The sequence below is a fragment of the Loxodonta africana genome, chromosome 2 (assembly GCF_030014295.1).
Source record: "Loxodonta africana isolate mLoxAfr1 chromosome 2, mLoxAfr1.hap2, whole genome shotgun sequence".
Classification (NCBI taxonomy): domain Eukaryota; kingdom Metazoa; phylum Chordata; class Mammalia; order Proboscidea; family Elephantidae; genus Loxodonta; species Loxodonta africana.
This window is the reverse complement of record NC_087343.1, coordinates 30,396,055-30,415,281: the sequence shown is the minus strand read 5'-3', so window position 1 is coordinate 30,415,281 and position 19,227 is coordinate 30,396,055. Positions and strand designations below refer to the sequence as shown.

The window sequence follows — 19,227 nt, the reverse complement described above, 5'->3', positions numbered from 1 at the left end:
AGTGGGATTGCTGGATCATACGGTATTTCTATTTCTAGCTTTCTAAGGAAGTGCCATATCATTTTCCAAAATGGTTGTATCATTTTGCATTCCCACCAGCAGCGCTTAAGAGTTCCAATCTCACTGCAGCCTCTCCAACATTTGTTATTTCCTGTTTTTTTTTTGATTAGTGCTGGTAATGCTGGGGTGAAATTGTATCTCATTGTGGTTTGGATTTGCATTTCTCTAATGCTTATGATTATGAGCATTTCTTCATGTGCCTGTTGGTAGCTTAAATGTCTTCTTTGGTGAAGTGTCTGTTCATTTTCTTTGCCCATTTTTTAACTGGATTATTTGTCTTTTTATTGTAGAGGTGTTGGATTTTCTTGTAGATTTTAGAGATTAGATCTTTGGCTGATTTGTAATAGCCAAAAACTTTTTCCCAGTCTGTAGGTTCTCTTTTCGCTCTTTTGGTGAGTTCTTTTCATGAGCGTAAGTGCTTGATTTTTAGAAGATTCCAGTTATCTACCTTATCTTCTGAAGTTTGTGTGTTGTTGATTGTGATTTGTATCCTGTTAATGCTGTGTATTAGGGCCTCTAGCATTGATCCTATATTTTCTTCTATGAACTTCATAGTTTTTGGCTTTATATTTAGGTCTTTGATCCATTTTGAATTAGTTTTTGTATATGACGTGAGGTATGGGCCCTGTTTCATTTTTTTTGCAGATTGACTTCCAATTTTACGAGCACCATTTATTAAAAAGACTGTCTTTTCTCCATTTGATGGATTTTGGGCCCTTGTCGATGATCAGGTGACCACAGGTAGATGGATTTACATCTGGGTTCTCAATTCTGTTCCATTGGTCAATATATCTGTTGTTGTGTACCAGTACCAGGCTGTTTTGACTACTGTAGCTGTATAGTAGGTTCTGAGGTCAGGTAGTGCAAGTGTTCCTATTTTATTGTTCTTTAATAGTGCTTTACTTATCTGGGGCTTCTTACCTTTCCATATGAAGTTACTGATAAGTTTTTCCATAGCTTTGAAGAGTGCTGTTGGTATTTGGATCAGTACTGCATTGTATTTGTAAATTGCTTTGGGTAGAATTGTCATTTTCACAAGGTTGACTTTACCTATCCATGAGCATGGTATGCTTTTCCATTTATGTAGGTCTCTTTCGGTTTCTTGCAGTAGTATTTTGTACTTTTCTTTGTATAGTTCCTTTATATCCCTGGTTAGATTTATTCCTAAGTATTTTTTTTTTTAGGGGCTATTATAAATGGTATTATTTCCCTGATTTCCTTTTCATTGTTCTCTTTATTTGTGTATAAGAATCCAAGTGATTTTTGTATGTTTTGTATGTTTATCTTGTATATTGCTAATCTGCTACATCTTTCTATTAGTTCCAGTAGTTTTCTCGTGAAGTCTTTTAGGTTCTCTATGTATAGTATCATATCATCCACAAATAGGGACAGTTTAACTTTTTCACTACCAATTTGGATGCTCTTTATTCCTTTTTCTTGTCTTATTGCTCTAGCTAAGACTTCTAGCACAATGGTAAATAGGAGTGGCGATAAAGGGCATCCTTGTCCTGTTCCTGTTCTCAAGGTGGTGGTTTCAGCCTCTCTCCATTAAGAATGATGCTGGCTTTTGGTTTTGCATAGATGCCCTTTGTTATGTTGAGAAATTTCCCTTCTATAACTAATTTATTGAAAGTTTTTATAAGGAATTGGTGTTGGACTTTATTGAATGCCTTTTCTGAGTCGATTGAGATGATCATGTGATTCTTTTCTTTCTTTTTATTTATGTGGTGGATTACGTTGATTGATTTTGTAATGTTGAACCATCCTTGCATACCTGATATGAATCCTACTTTGTTGTGGTGTATTATTTTTTTGATATGATGCTGAATTCTATTGGCTAGAATTTTGTTGAGAATTTTTGCATTTGTATTCGTGAGAGATATTTGTCTGTAATTTTCTTTTTCTGTGTAGTCTTTGCCTGGTTTTGGTATTAGGGTTATGCTGTCTGCATAGAATGAATTCAGATGTATCATTTCTTTTTCTATATTGTGAAATAGTTTGAGTAGTACTGGTATAAGCTCTTCCCTGAAGGTTTGGTAGAATTCTCCAGTGAAGCCACCTGGGCCAGGGCTTTTTTTGTTGTTGGGAATTTTTTTTTTTTTTAATTATCTTTTCAATCTCCTCTCTTGTTATGGGTCTTTTCAGACTTTCAGCATCATTTCGTGTTAGTTTGGGTAGGTAGTGTGTTTCTAGAAATTTGTCCATTTCCTCTAGGCTTTCAAATTTGTTGGAGTATAGTTTTTCATAATACTCTTACGATCCTTTTTTTTTTTTTTTTTTTCCTGTTATGATCCTTTTATCTCAGTTGGGTCTGTTGTAACATCCCCCGTTTCATTTCTTATTTGTGTTATTTGTGTCCTCTCCTGGTTTTCTTTTGTTCATTTAGCCAGTGGTTTGTCGATTTTGTTGATCCTTTCAAAGAACCAACTTTTCTTTTGTTGATTCTTTCTATTGTTTTCTATTATCTATTTCATTTATTTCTGCTCTGATCTTTATTATTTCCTTTCTTCTCGTGGCTGTGGGCTTCTTTTGCTGTTCTGTTTCTATTTGTTCAAATTGTGTAGCTAACATTTTGATTCTGTCCCTTTCTTCTTTTTTGATATGTGCATTTATTGGTATAAATCGGCCTCTGAGCCCTGCCTTTGCTGTGTCCCAAAGGTTATGGTATGATGTGTTTTCATTCTTGTTTGATTCTAGGAATATTTTATTCCATCTCTGATTTCTTCTGTTACCCAGTGGTTTTTAGGAAGGGTGTTATTCAGTTTCCATGTAATTGATTTTTTTTCCTTGTTCTTCCTGTTGCTAATTTCTACCTTTATGGTGTTGTCGTTAGAGAAGATACTTTGTATTGTCTCAATGTTTTAGATTTTGTTGAGGGTTGCGCTGTGGCCTAAGATGTGGTCTATTCCTGCAGAATGTTCTGTGTGCGTTGGAAAAGAATGTGTATATTGCAATTGTTGGGTGAAATGTTCTATCTATGTCAATGAAGTCAGGTCGGCCAATTGTGCCATTTGGGTCTTCTGTATCTTTGTTGAGTTTCTTTCTAGATGTTCTGTCCTTTACCGAGGGTGGTGTGTTGAAGCCGCCTATTATTGTGGAACTGTCAGTTTCTCTTTTCAGTGCCGTTAGAGTTTGTTTTATGTGTTTTGGAGGCCTGTCATTGGGTTTGTAGGTTTTTATTTTGTTAAGTCTTCATGATGTATCATCCCTTTAATCATTATATAGTGTCTTTCTTTGTGTTTTATGGTGGATTTTGTTCTAAAGTCTATTTTATCTGAGATTAGTGTTGCCACTCTGCTCTTTTTCTAGTTATTTGCTTGATTTTTCCCCCCATCCTTTGGTTTTTTAATAAATTCACATCTTTGTTTTCTCAGGTGTGTCTCTTGTAGAAAGCATATTGATGGAGCCTGTTTTTTAATCCATTCTGTCACTTTCTGTCTCTTTATTTATGCATTTAGACCATTTGCGTTTAGTGTAATTATTGATAGGCATGAGTTTATTGTTGTCATTTTGTAGTGCTTTTTTTTTTTTTTGTGGTTCTGTTGTTTTCTTTGTTCCTCTTACTCTCCTGGCTGAATTCCTTTTGTTTGTGGATTTCTTTTTCTTTTGTTTTCATAGATTTTGGTTTTATTGAGACTTTATGTCTTTCTTCTTTATTTTGATGAGTAGATTTGATAACTTTATTTGTAGTTACCTTGAAATTTACCCCTATCTTCCTAGGTTTGAACCAGTCTCTTATAGCTTGGTATCACCTTGCCTTCCTCTGCATTAGAAAGTTCTATACCTATACTGTTTATTCCCTCTTTTATTGCTCTGAGGTAGTCTCATTTATGGATTAACCTCTCTGGTTCCCTGTTGTAATTATTTTGGCTTTTAATAGTCCTTGAGAGTTCATTTCCTAGGTTGGTATCTGGCTGGTACAATCTTGCATCCTAGATTCAGGCTGTGATTTGATGTTGTTTGTTCTTTTTCATTTTATTTTTTATTGTACTTTAGATGAAAGTTTACTGTTTGATTTCTTGACTGCCGCTTTCATGGGAGTTGATTGTATATCCAAGTAAATGAAATCCTTGACACCTTCAATTTTCTCTCCATTTATCATGATTTTGCTTATTGATCCAGTTGTGAGGATTTTTATTTTCTTTATGCTGAGGTGCAAACCGTACTGAAGGTTGTAGTCTTTGATCTTCTTCAGTAAGTGCTTCAAATTCATCTTACTTTCATCAAGCAGTGTTGTATCATCTGCATATCACTGGTTGTCAGAGCTTTCCTCTAATCCTGATTCTTTGTTCTTCTTTATATAGTCCAACTTCTCAGATCATTTGCTCAGCATAAAGGTTAAATAAGTAAAGGCAAAAGGGCACAACCCTGACACATACCTTTCCTGATTTTAAACCACACGGTATCGTTTGTTGTATTCAAACAACTGCTTCATCATTTATATACAGGTTCCACGTGACCACATTTAAATGTTCTGGAATTTCCATTCTTTGCAATGTTATCCACAATTTGTTATGATCTACATTGTCAAATGTTTTTGCATAGTCAAGAAATCTCAGGTAAATATCTTTCTGGTATTCTTTGCTTTCAGCCAAGATCCACCTGACATCAGCAATGGTATCCTTCATTTTATTTCCTTTCCTGTAACTGCCTTGAATTGCTGGTAGTTCCCTGTGGATATATTGCTTCAAACATTTTTTTTAATTACCTTCATCACAAGTTTAGTTGCATGTGATATTAATGCTATTGTTTGATAATTTCTGTATTCCATTGCATTACTGCTGCTTGGAATGGGCATATATATGGACCTCTTTCAGTTGAGTCAGCTCTGACTCATAGGGACTGTATGTACAACAGAATGAAACACTGTCCAGTCCTGTGCCATCATCACAATCATTGCTATGCTTGAGCCCATTGTTGCAGCCACTGTATCAATCCATGTCATTGAGGGCCTTCCTCTTATTCACTGACCCTCTACTCTCCCAAGCTTGATGTCCTTCTCCAGGGACTGATCCTCCTCCTGATGTTGTTGTTAGGTGCCATCGAGTTGGTTCTGACTCATAGCAACCCTATGCACAACAGAACGAAACGCTCCGCAGTCCTGAGCCATCCTTACAATCATTGTTATGCTTGAGCTTATCGTTGCGGCCACTGTGTCGATCCACCTCGTTGAGGGTCTTCCTCTTTTCCGCTGACCCTGTACTCTGCCAAGCATGATGTCCTTCTCCAGGGACTGATTCCTCCTGACAACATGTCCAAAGTATGTAAGACACAGTCTCATCATCCTTGCCTCTAAGGAGCATTCTGGCTGTACTTCTTCTAAGACAGATTTGTTCATTCTTTTGGCAGTGTGTGGTATATTCAATATTCTTTGCCAACACCACAATTCAAAGGCATCAATTCTTCTTCGGTCTTCTGATAAGGTGCCCAAATTATGTGAGATGAAATCTCGCCATCATCACTTTAATGAATATTCTGGGTGTATTTCTTCGAAGACAGATTTGTTCTTTTTTCTGGCAGTCCATGGTGTAAATATGCTTCACCAACACCATGATTCAAAGGCATTGATTCTCCTTCAGTTTTCCTTGCTCATTGTCCAGCTTTTGCATGCATATGAGACATTGAAAAGTCCATGGTTTGGGTCAGGAGCACCTTAGTCTTTCGTGTAAAATCTTTGTTTTTTAACACTTTAAAGAGGTCTTTTGCAGCAAATTTGCCAAACACAATACATCATTTGATTTCTTGACTACTGCTTCCATTGGTGTTGATTTTGGATCCAAATAAAATGAAATCCTTTACAGTGCAGCTTGGACCTTATGATCAAGAACCTATGGTACTGAACGAAAGGGTCTTTTCATGTTTCATTATAATACTTCGTGTTCTCCAGCAACCCTTTGAAATCTTTTGTTCAGCTCTTTTGCTTCATCATTTATTCCATTCGCTACTCTACATTCAAGAACAAGCTTCAGAGTCTCTTCTGACATCCATTTTCATCTTTTCTTTTTTCTTGTCTGTATTTTAAAGACCTTTTGCTTTCTTCAGGTATGATGTCCTTGATGTCATCTGACAGATCATATCTTCTTTGGTCATTAGTGTTCACTGCATCAAATCTATTTTGGAGATAGTCTTTACATTTGGGTGGGATATACTCAAGGTGATACTCTGACTCTTCTGGGCTTGTTTTAATTTTCTTCAGCTTCAACTTGAATTTGCATATTAGCAATCAATGGTCTGTTCCACAGTCGGCTTCTGACTGATGGTATTGAGCTTCCCCAGCATCTCTTTCCACAGATGTAGCTGACTTGATTCCTGTATTTCTATTCAAGGAGACCTAAATATATAATAGTCATTTATTTTGTTGAAAAAAAAAAATGATGTTTCTAATCAATAAATCATTGTTCTTGTAAAAATTTATCATGTGATCTCTGGCATCACTTCTTTCACAAAGGCTTTATTTTTCAACTACTGATTCTTATTCTCTGTTTCCAACTCTAACACTCTAATCACTAGTATGTTTGGTCAACTTCAGAATGCAGAAGTTGGTAAAAATCTTCAATTTCTTCATCTTTGGCCTTAGTGGCTTGTGCATAAATTTGAAAAGAATAGTCTTATTAACTGGACTTCCTTCTAGGCATATGGATATTATCACTGACAGCATTTTACCTCAGAATAGGTCTTAAAATGTTCTTTTTGACAATGAATGTGATACTGTCCCTCTTCAATTTTTTATTCCTGTCACAGTAGACCATATGAGTGTCTGATTCAAAATAACTAACACCAGTGTTTCAGCTCAGTAATGCTTAGGATACTGCTCTTTAAGCTTTCCATTCTATTTTTGACAACTTTAAATTTTCCTTGATTAGTATTTCATACCTTCCACATTGTTATTATTAATGGTTGCTTGCAGCTGGATTTTTCCATTTTGAGACATGTCACATCAGCAAATGAAGACCCTAAAAGCTTTACTTCATCTACATTGTTAAGGTCGACTGTACTTTAAAGGGGCACCTCCTCCCTAGTTTTATTTTGAGTGCCTTTTGTCCTGAGGCACTCATCTTCTGGCACTACATCAGACAATGTTCTGCTGCTAGTCATATGGTTTTCACTGGCCAATTTTTTTTTTTTACTATACATAATTTTATTACAAATTTTTTTTTAAAAAAAAAACAAAATGCAACATCCTGAAAACCCTAAAATTTACTACTGATACTATATTCCTAGAAGTCTGCTGTGCGACCATACACAAGTCAAGAAATTAAAGAAACCATTAAATATTTAGAAACATTCAACATGAAAAGCTTTAAAATCTAACTGTATGTAGTAGCCCCTCAAAAAGCTACAACCTGCATTTTTTAAAAAAAGTATTTTCTCTACGAAGAATCTTATCAGCTATACAAAAATCTGTACAGTTTTTATACTGAAGCTAATACTGAGCTGCACTTGAATTCACATTCTTAGCTAAATAATCACCTGAGCACACACGCATATTCCACACACATTACAGAATAGCCACTTATTCTTCATCTTCATCCTCTTCCTCATCATCCTCATCTTCTTCCTCCTCCTCCTCTTCCTCCTCATCTTCTGGTTCCTTCTTCTTCTTTGAGCCTGTTGGCCTGCCAGGACCCTTCTTTCCTGCTTCACTTTTGCCCTTGGCACGGTATGCGGCAATATCCTTTACATATTTCTCCTTTAGCTTGGCTGCTTTCTGTTCATACGGTTGTTTATCTTTGGCTGATTGTTCGGACCACATTTCACCCAATTTTTTTGCAGTATCCCCAATGGACAGGCCTGGGTGTTCACTTTTGATCTTTGGGCGATGTTCAGAGCAAAACAGGAAGGCGGCAGATGGTGGCCTTTTAGGGGCGTTGGGATCTTTTTTCTTTCCTTTCTTATCACCTTTGGGAGGAACGTAATTTTTCATCTCCCTGTCATAGCGAGCTTTGTCACTTTTTGCCATACCTTCAAACTTCGACTTTTCCCTTGCAGACATGGTCTTCCATCTCTCAGAGCACTTCTTGGAGAACTCGGCGAAATTAACCGAAGAGTCTGGGTGTTTCTTCTTGTGCTCTTCTCGGCAGGTCTGCACGAAGAAGGCATACGAGGACATTTTGCCCCGCGGCTTGTTGGGGTCTCCTTTGCTCATCGCGAGGGTCGGCGCTGGGCTGGTATGCGCCAAGGAGCTTTTCCTGACAGCTCCGTGAAGTGGCTGAACCCGACCGAGACGCTCCTTTCCAAGGGCTCCGGCGTAAACTACACCGGCCAATTTTATTGGAAGTAGGTCACCAGGTCTTTCTTCCCAGTCTTAGTCCAAAGGTCAGCTGAAACCTGTCCACCAAGTGTGACCTGTTGGAATTTGCAATACCAGTTACATAACTTCCAGCATTACAGCATCATGCAAGCCACCACAGTTCGACAAACTGACAAAGAATGTATAGAACTCTCATACCATGCCAATTTTAAAAGTACAGAATTATACTAACTTCTTAGATGTCAGAATATTACTGAACATTAGTTTCTGTTACTCAGGGGCAATCAGGACCATATAAAATAATGAACTCTAATCTTTTGTGGAGTTTACAATGCATAAAACATGTCTATGTAATTCTATTTTATTCTTTTTATGTAATTCTATTCAATAAGCTATTTCTCCATTGTCATTAAAGAATGCATATGGTATTAGATCTTTTTTTATCACCTGATTATTTTCTAACCTATTCAATGATGAATTTCCATTTATTCCACAATAACGAGCATGCATACTTAAGTATACCTACTCCTTACTTATTGACAATCTCATTATTCAACATTTCATAATTATGACAATAGTAAAACATCTGCTATCTGACTATTTTGCACTTAGTGGCTTGTTTCTGGCAGTAATCTTTTAATGACCGTTGGAACATATAGAGCCCACCTACATTTTCCACCTTGCAGGTCTAGAGGGACACATGTGTCCCAAGTAGTATTTTGTGATCTGAAGTGGTCATCCTCCATTCTCACATATCAATTTTCACCTAAAAATCTGGTCTTTGGAAACTAACCATGTCAGTAAGTGAGGAGTAGGTTTATAAAATAAAATCTCATAAAAACAATCTTGTCAGTATTCCTTAACTTGTTTGTGGTTGTACTGTAACTAATATTTGTATTACGTTGAATACTTTAAATAAGACTGTTCTTGTGCCACTTCTGCTGCTACTTACAAAGAGGAGGATGAATAATAAGTTAGTATTTGTTGATCACTTACTGTAAGACTTGAGTCCTAAGTATTTTACATGCATTATCTCTAAAATTAGAGTAAAATGAGGTCAAAGTGGCATTAAGTTTGAATAAGAGATCTCAGATGGAAAGAGATATATCACTGTAATACAAATGTAATACAAATGATCTATAAATGTCTTTCATATTTTTTAACCCTGTAGTTAATTTTAAAAGGCATTCTGATGGCACTGAAGTTAAGGGCTCGGCTGCTAAGCAAAATGTCTGTGGTTTGAACTCACCAGGTGCTCTGGACTAGAAAGAGGTGACAGCCTGCTTCCGTAAAGATTACAGCCTTGGAAACTCTATGGGACAGTTTTACTTTGTCACATGGGGTCGCTATGAGCCACAATTGGCTCAACGTCAATGAGTTTGATTTGGGCTTTAGATAATTTGACAGAAAAATTTATCATAATCACTCTTTATATCCACTGTGCAACAAGAACTATGAAAAAAATGGCTATATTAAGGCATTCAATCAAGTCTGTAAGAAGGTTTTTTTTGGTCCTTTTTTATAGTGCCAATCTTACCATCTGTCTGGACAATAAGTATTTTTACCATGTATAATTTTCCCTAACATTATCTTTTGGAATTCATCACAAAATTATAGTGACATTAACAATACTATCAACTGATTGACTTCTTTTTGGCATTTTTTCAAAAAGTATATTTCAAGTCAAAAATAAAATTATTGTTTTCTATATGTTGATGAGGCAAAAAGAAACTAGATTAAACATATATTACCAGTCAAAATTACACTTTGGTGTCTGGTAAATTCTCTAAAAATATTTCTACTGAGTCTGAATAGACATTAACAAAATGTTTGCACATTTTAATTTGGTCTATAAAACCAGAAACATTAATAAAATATATTTTAAGTATATTCCAAATATAAGCACAAATTATGTAAAGGAAATTGGATGAACTTAAGTTATATAGGCAAACTTAGTCTGAACAGTAGCTGAGTTACTTAAAGCACAGTAGAGTGAATACTGAGAGTGTTGTTTTACATTTGTTTCCATTTTTTTTGAAAGAGGTGGCATGGCAAAAATTAATCTTTATTATAAATAAATTTATTTTGGCAGCCATGATATATAATTTACAAATAATTAGATGGTTGTGTTTTTCTTTTCTTTTTTTTTTTCATTGAATTCCCTGATAGCCAGCTATTACCAGTCAAAAGTTAGCTGTGTGGTTCTGAATAACTTCAGGGTTTCAAGCATTCTAGAGACTTGTATTCAAGGAGAGTTTTATTTCCTTAGCCTTCAACATTTTATTTATTTATTTGATTGGATATTTTACTTTTAATGAGTTGAATGTAATTATTTTTCTCAGTTTCTGTATTGAGTTGGATGACGTATAAGAAAACCAATAGCTTCTAATATCCTTTAGTCGGAATGTGACAAATCACCTGTCTGAATAAAGCCACAACCTAAGATAAATCTTTATTTTAGGAAGACTGAAATTGTCACTGGTATTTTCTTATATCACTTTGTTCTTGGTAGCATCATACTATTGTTGTAGAGTAACAGCTTTCACCAAAGGCTTTTGCAACAAAGAAATTTTTGTTGTGACATATCAGGAAACAAAAATGGGAAATTGGCTGCAACCGTTCAGGCTATAAACAGACCAATATTCCAAGAAGGACAATCTGTAAGTGTTTCTTAGGCAATGTTTTTAGGCAAGGTGCTGATTCATTGTGAGTAAATTATTTGCAGGCTAAGATTGGTTAAAGTAAAAACAAAGAACTAAGACTATGATTGGGTGGCTTTTTCATGTTTTTGTTTTCTAACATTTCGGTCTTTTGGCTCAGGAGTCCCTGGTCTGTCATTTAATGGTTGTTTTTTATTTGTTATGTGGTCTACATATAATATTGGGTTTGTCTTTAACTTGCTTCCTGGTGTAAATTGTTATTTAGCTTTTGTATGTACATCTGCAGTCCATCAAACCAGTTAGAGAACTCTGTCCTATTCCTCTGATATAGTATTTAAAGCTTTTCATATTCTGACAAACAAGTTGGCCTTGTGGTTATGGCCTGCTGTGGTTAGGTTAACCATTTATTGATCCCTCTTTTTGATTACCAATATCTGTAAGTACTTCGATGATTACAAGATGGTGCCTGGACTTTGCTAGGCTTCTAGATGGAAGCCATGGCAGGCACTATAGACTCACAGTCAGGTTTTCACCAGATACCATCTTGTTCTTCACCAGGGTCATTAGTGTGGGTTTCAACTCCATCAATTGTATTGCAAAAGTGGGTAGAATTAATATATATGATTGGTTTAGGAGTTGGACATGCTCTAGAGAGCTGGTATTTATTAACTCCAGTGACCACACATTTGAAAAAAAATATAGATTAAGTCAATTAATATTATTACCATTAAAATGTCTTGTAGGAAAAAGCAAACCCAAGGTCCTATCCCTTGGAGTAGCCATCCAAATAAATGTGGGGTTTGTAAAGGAAGAATAGAGTGCAGCCAAACAGCCTGCTGTGTAATTTTATGGATATCTTGTTCTACAATTCCAGAGGTATTTATCCGAGAGTAACAGAAAGTATTGGCTACTACACATACCTTTGCTCATTGTGCCTTTAAGAAGTCTAACACAATCTGATTTTCCAGGACCACCTTTTCCAGAGAAGCTAATAATTTTTGTTGAGCTGACATTCTATCAGCAACATTATCAGCTATTTGTGCCATTGTGGCAGACAGGTTTCATAAAGGTTTTTCTAATTCTACTCTACCATATGAGGAATTAATGCTCTTAAAAATGACTAACCTCACTCTGGGTCTTCGGCTATGGGATTTTTATATAATTCTCTTTTGGTTATTTAAATCAATTTGATACCATTCATCCAATGTTGACTAGTGTTTTTGGAATAAATATCAAAATGGACACCCATTGATCTTAAGGTACATTGCCCTTCTCCACTCATCTACACAGGGACTAGCCCATACATAAGTACTGTCCACAGCAAAGGGGGTGTTTAAACCAGTGTAATTAGATTCTCCACATAAGAAAACATAACCATAAGGGGTACAAATGATAGTATTGGTAAGAGGCGCAAGAATAGAAAAATTTACATGCATTAGCCATGTCTCAACTAGATTGTCATTATATATTTGAAATCTTTCAAACTTCGCTTTTAACTTAGTATAATTCTCAGAACAGGATTGTCATAAATAGAATTATTGTTTTTCTTGTCTTTAGTGTATAGTTCATTTAAGGTTGCTAAACAATTCTGATACCAGTGATCATAATTCCTAGATGACTCAGGATAGTAGTCAGTAAAATATAGTCCTAACTCTCCTTCCTGTTCACAGGAAACTTGAAGATTAACTGCCTTTGTTCCTTCACAATCTACAACTAGGTATTGTTTACCTGTGAGGTTGAAGCCAGCAATATTTGAATGAAATGCCATGTTAGGGGGATGTCACAATTTAACCTTTATTGCTTGTTTTAGGGCAGAACCAGAATTTGTTGTTGGTGAAGGGAAAACATATTTTATTATCAGGAAAGCTAAAGGTCTTAATGGTCTTACACAGATTTAAGATTATGATGGCATATCCTACAGTCTGTTAAAATTCCTGCACCAGCAACTGATTGAGCTGATTTAACAAATGCATTTTCTTCCCAGGTTAAAGACACATATGGAGAATATTAGAGTTATCTTAATTAAACTCATAAAAACATAGGTGAATAACAGACAATGGATAAAATATAGTGACTATCAGGATGTTCATGTACTGATGTGGCATGACTTTAAGTAAGAAACAGCTACAAAAATCAAATAATGTTGGAATGAGGAATGTATGATGTATGAATCTAGGAAAATTGGAAGTTGTAAAATATGAAATGGAATGCATGTCCTAGGCATTAGTGAGCTGAAATGGACTGGTATTGGACATTTTGAATGGGAAAATCATATGGTCTACTGTGCTTGGAATGACAAATTGAAGTGCAGTGACATCACTCTGGTCATCAAGAAGAACACTTCAAGATCTATTATGAAGTACAATGCTGTCAGTGATAGGAAATATCCATATGCCAACAGGGAAGACCGGTTAAAACAACTATTATTCAAATTTATGCACCAACCACTAAGGCCAAAGATGTTTTCAATTGCCTTATATGCATGTGAAAGCTGGACAATGAATAAGGACAACTGAAGAAGAATTGATGCTTTGAATTGTCATGTTGGCTAAGAATATTGAATATACCATAAGCTGCCAGAAGAGTGAACAAACCTGTCCTGGAAGAAGTATATCCTGAATGCTTATTAGAAGGGAGGATGGTGAGACTTCATCTCCCATACTTTGGACATGTTATCAGGAGGGACCAATCCCTGGAGAAGGACATCATGCTCGGTAGAGTAGAGAGTCAGTGAATAAGAGGAAGACCCTCAATGAGGTGGATTGACACAGTGGCTGTAAGAATGGACTTAATCATAATAACCATTGTGAGGATGGCTCAGGACTGGGCAGTGTTACATTTTGTTGTACATGAGGTTGCTTGTTATGTGTCGGAGCACACTCGGCTGAACCTAACAACAACGAAAACAGGATTGTTGCTATGATTAAATAGACTGAACCAAAAACTTCAACATAATGTTTTTAACATTCCCCTCTTCAATATGCAATGATTTCAATATAAAATAAGTAAGTTAATGTAGAATCAAAAACCAAACTTGTTCCTGTGAAGTCGATTCTGATGGATAGCATCCCTACAGGACAGAGTACAACTGCCCCATAGGGTTTCCAAGGAGTAGCTGGTGGATTAGAAGTGCCAGCCTTTTGATTAGCAGCTAAGCTGTTAACTACTGCTCCACCAGGGCTTCAAGTTAGTATAAATTCTACTAATCCAATTGGATTTTCACTCCTTATATAGGTTGGAGGGAAGGTTCAGCCTTTGCTGGAAGACAATTAGTGGCGATGTGCAGGCAGTGTTTTTAAACTTCAGTTTTAGTCCTCCTGCTGGTTCAATAACCCAGTTAGGAACTTTGGTTTTCTTCAGCCTAGACACAAGTATTCTTGACTCTAATTTAACAACACAATCATTAACTAATTGCACTAAAAAAGGTTCTTTCCACCAACGTTGAGGAAGTCCTTATTTTGGTGATGTTTCCAATACACATAATCTCTTGGTTCAGGTTTATAATTTGAAGAATTGGAAACAGGTCTGCATGTTTGATATGCATGTTGCAGCTGGTAAGCATGATACTTAGCATATTGAACTAATCCTTGACAATATTTTAACAGATTAGTAGAAAGGAGAATTGACTCAGTATTGTTAACACCATTAGGTAAAGCCAGCTATCATTTCAAAAGGGGTTAGCTTGTGAGGACCAAAGGAAATTGATCTTAAATTCATTAAGAGAGGCATTTCTTCCCTCTGATTTGCAGAGGTGTCTGACTCAAACCCGAGACATGCAGGGGCCTCATAGGGACTTCCAAGTTCACTTAATTAACAATCAGGCTCATCCGGGGAGCACACATTCAGTGCTCTGAGCACCCTGGCTGTCTTAGACAACCACGAGAGAAATGAAGACACGTGAGAGGAGCGCCAGCCAACTAGAGGGGTCACACCCTCTAGGAATCCCGATCACAAAGCAGCACATTTTCGACCCAGAACACCTGGCCCCTGCTAACCACAGCAATAGTCGTGCCAAGTTGGCGCGTCTCTTTAAGAGACCAGTCACCCATTTATCTTTTGCACCTCTCAGCCCCATCCAACTTCTGGCTAACCTACTTACATCTACATCCTCCATGTATGTTTTGCAAAAGGGATCAGTGCTGTATTTTTAAGGGATAACTGTTCCGGCGAGGGACCTCTCTCCTTTCCTGTTTATACTGCCATTGTAAAGCTAAACAAAGCTGTCCTTTCCTTGATCAGCTCCTCCTGCACTCATTTTATAAAAGAATGAATACAGACACTCTGGTCTGCCTCACTGAATCAAGAATCTTAAGGTTATTCATTAGACTAACTAAAGTTATATCTGTTACCCCCCTTACAAAGAATTTGAATGTCCAAGAGTATACAAAGAAGTGGGCTACAAGAGCCTACTTTATGACAACCCTCTGTGCCCTGATTCCCTCTTTCAGTGTGCAGAAATAATTCATAAAGTATACAGAGAGGAACGGGTTTGCTGGTTCTGCAGAGAAAAGGAAGGGAGGAGCCCAGAAAATAATAAGATTACCCCCTCCTTGGGTATGGACAGAAGAGGGACTCCCACAATTGCTGGATCATCTCCTATGCCCAATTCCAAGGGACCCCCAAGATCATGTGGTGTGTCAGGTGGTGAGGCAACCAAGGTGTCAACTTCAATGGGTTATAATGTTTACCAATAAAATGAAGGCTTCCGAGACAAAGGCACAAAGGACCCCCACCCTAAAATGGCTAGTGGGGTATGCGATAATTAGTTTCTTGGCAGAACAAGGACATCAACAAATATATAGGTTCGTGTCCCACCAAGACCATGGACATAGACAAGAACAAGGAGCCCTGAGACAGAGGCAGTCAGAAGTTTCTAGGCAAGAAACTTCAGGACGGGCTACACAGTAAAACCAGTTAATCCTAGAAGCTCAACGTAAGCAAGGACACCTAGGACAGAGGCAATAGGAAGTTTCTAGGCAAGAAACTTCAGGTGCTGGCTACACAGTAAAAAAAAAAAAAAAAAAAAGCTAGTTAATTCTGGAAGCCCAGGCCTGAGAAGGGACACCTTTTCTGGGCAGTGATTTAACAAAGGGAGCACAGGAGATGTCCTACCCTCTATGAACTCACTCTGTTCCTTTGCAGATGGGAAACCAAAACTCAGTACCACCGGCCTCACCTCTGGGATGTGTCCTCAAAATTGGGACAGGTTTGACTCCGAAACCCTGAAGAGAAAGAGATTAGTTTTCTTTTGTAACACCACGTGGCCTCAATATAAATTGGGAAATGGACAAATTTGGCCACAACAAGAAAGTTTGAATTACCATGTGATCCTTCAGCTAGATCCGTTTTGCTGGACACGAGGCAAATAGACTGAGGTCCCTTATGTCCAGGTTTTTATGGCCTTAAAGGAAAATCCAGAACTGTGTAAAAAGTGTAAGATAGATCCTGCAGTTCTCGCCATCATTACAAACCAAACAATAGACACCTTAGACCCAAACCCTACCAACCCTGCAACCCCATCCTTAAATACCAAAGAAATGTCTGTTCCTCCTACCCTTCCCTACTCCAATTCCTCATCCACAACATCTTCACCACCTTACCTGTGCCCCCTTCAAGAAGTGGCTGGCCCTAGTGGACCAGTCAGGGTACAGGTTCCCTTTTCAATGTAGGACTTAGGAAAACTAAAAACAGAGCTAGGAAGTTTCCCTGACAACCCTAACAACTATACAGAAAATTTAAGAACTTAACACTCACCTTTGATTTGGGTTGGAAAGACATAATGATAATCTGCAACCAAACGCTTACCCAGGGAGAAAGAATAAATCTCATCAAGGCAGCCAGACGATATGCAGAAGGGCTATATATACAAAACTAACAGGCCTACCCCATGGGCACTGCCGCAGTCCCAGGCATAGACCTGGGATGGGATTATAATACCCAAGGAGGCAGATGGGCGAGAGACCACATGTTAGTGTGCGTGGTTGAGGGAATGAAAGCTTGCAGGATAAAACCTACCAATTTCAATAAACTGACCACTGTAGACCAAGGGCCCCAAGAAAACTCTGTGGCCTTCCTAGAAGGACTAAAAGAAGCCCTCTTAAAATATAGCAATTTAGACCTAGAATCACCAGAAGGAGAACTAGTCTTAAAAGATAGATTTCTAACTCAAACTGCTCCAGACATTAGGCGTAGACTTCCAAAACAAGGGCTAAGACCTCAAACTCCCTTAAATGAACTGTTAAAGGTCTCTTCCTCAGTCTTCTATAATAGAAACCAGGAAGAAGAAGAAAGGCTCCGAGAAAAGTAAAAAAAGGATGAAAAGAGACAGGACCCTCTCCCAGCCGCCCTACAGCGCAGGCATCACCTGCTGCCGGGATTAAGACCCAAGGATACTCCACCCGGTGCATGTCACAAATGTGGTCAACTTGGCCACTGGAAAAGGGATTGCCCCCAGAACAAACTGCCCCAGAAGCCCTGTCCCAATTGCCAACAGCATGGCCATTGGAGGCGAGACTGCCCTGAGTTGAAGGACTCCCAGGCCCAATCCCTCAATGGAAATGGCCTTAAGCTGATAGGCCCCTGGCTCCAGGAGGCTCCCAGCAAGAACACAGAGAGCAACAATATCAGTGTAGAGGAACTAAGGGTCACCCTAGATGTAGCGGGAAGGCCAGTAACTTTTCTTTTGGATACGAGAGCTGCCTTTTTCGTACCAACATCCTATCAAGGACCCCTTTCTTCTAACAAAAGCATGGTTAAGAGAGTAGAAGGGAAAGCCATGGTAAAATATTTTGCGCCATCATTATACTATCTGTGGGGTGCAACAAGCTTCTCACACCGATTTTTAATCTTCTTAGAATGTCCTGTCCCACTTATACGGAGGGACATATAAAGTAAGGTAAAAACTCGAGTGATCTCCTCAACAGAAGATCTAACTCTTAACCAAATAATGACCTTACAAATTAACTGAAATGGAACTTGCGTAGATATAGATGAACGTCAAGAGTTAAACTCCCAAGTATGGGCTATTGAGATACCAGGACAGGCACATAATGCAACCCCAGTAATGGTAAGGTTAAAAGACCCCAACGAATTTCCAAGAAAAAAAAAAAAATACCCCATTAACTTAGAAGCTAGGCAGGGATTGCAAAACATAATTACTACCTTTTTAAAACACCGAATATTGATTCCCTGCAACTCCCCTTGCAATACCCCCATTATCCCCATCAAAAAGAAAGATGGGAAATATAGGCTAGTACAAGACCTTAGGATCATTAATGAGGCTGTAATCTCTCTCCACTCTGTAGTTTCTAACCCTTATACCATCTTGGGAGAAATACCTCCTGACACCCAATGGTTTTCTGTTTTAGACTTGAAGGATGCATTTTTTTTACATCCCTTTAGACCCGGCTTGTCAGATTCTTTTTGTCTTCGAATGGCCTGACCCTGCTGATCACAAACAACAATTAACATGGACAGCTTTACCCCAAGGGTTCAGGGACATCCCCCACCTTTTTGGCCAAGCTTTGGCACAGGACTTAGAAGGCCTAATACTTGAGGGGGGCAGGCAAGTTGTTCAACATGTAGATGACCGGCTCCTCTGCTCCCCCACAGAACAGTTGGGATGCCAACATGTTATTCAAACTCTAAATCACCTGGCAGAGAACGGGTACAAACTCTCAAAGGAAAAGGCCCAACTTTTACAACAAGAAGTAGAATATCTAGGACTAAGGCTGTCCCCAGGAGAAAAATAATTATCTCCTCAACAAGTTTTAGCCATAGCAAACATCCCCGCGCCCACTACCATAAAACAGCTCAGATCCTTCTTAGGTCTAACGGACTTTTGCAGGCTATGGATTCTCAGATATGGTGAAAAAGCCAGGCCACTATATAAAAAATGCCCTCAAAATAAACAACCAACAGGGAACTAATGAATTAATGTGGACCGAAGAGCAGAAACATGCCTTTGAAAACCTAAAAAAAGGCCCTCCTACAAGCTCCTGCCTTGGGATTACCCAACCCAGAAAAACCCTTCCAACTATATACAACAGAGAGAAAAGGAGTGGCCTTAGGAGTCCTCACCCAAACCTTAGAGCCTGGTAAGAGACGAGTAGGATACCTATCTAAAAAATTTGATACAATAGCTCAGGGGTGGCCTCATTGTCTCTGAGTGATGGCAACCACCACGGCTCTTGTAGAAGAGACTCTAAAATTAAAGCTAGGACAGAAAATTGATTTATATATTTCACACCAAATCAG

The 19,227-nt window shown here is 38.0% G+C and overlaps 1 protein-coding gene across 1 annotated transcript; it reads right to left on the bottom strand.

Moving 5' to 3' along the window:
• Window positions 1–7,221: 7,221 nt before the first annotated feature.
• On the bottom strand, window positions 7,222–8,266 carry LOC100663590 (high mobility group protein B2-like). The gene has a single exon (XM_064279754.1). It carries the CDS (start codon window positions 8,204–8,206, stop codon window positions 7,574–7,576), a length of 633 nt encoding a protein of 210 aa, XP_064135824.1. The 5' UTR covers window positions 8,207–8,266; the 3' UTR covers window positions 7,222–7,573.
• Window positions 8,267–19,227: the final 10,961 nt, after the last annotated feature.

Bases quoted from the DNA above. Each gene is read 5' to 3' on its own strand.
- LOC100663590 (XM_064279754.1), bottom strand. From the start codon at position 8,206: ATGAGCAAAGGAGACCCCAACAAGCCGCGGGGCAAAATGTCCTCGTAT.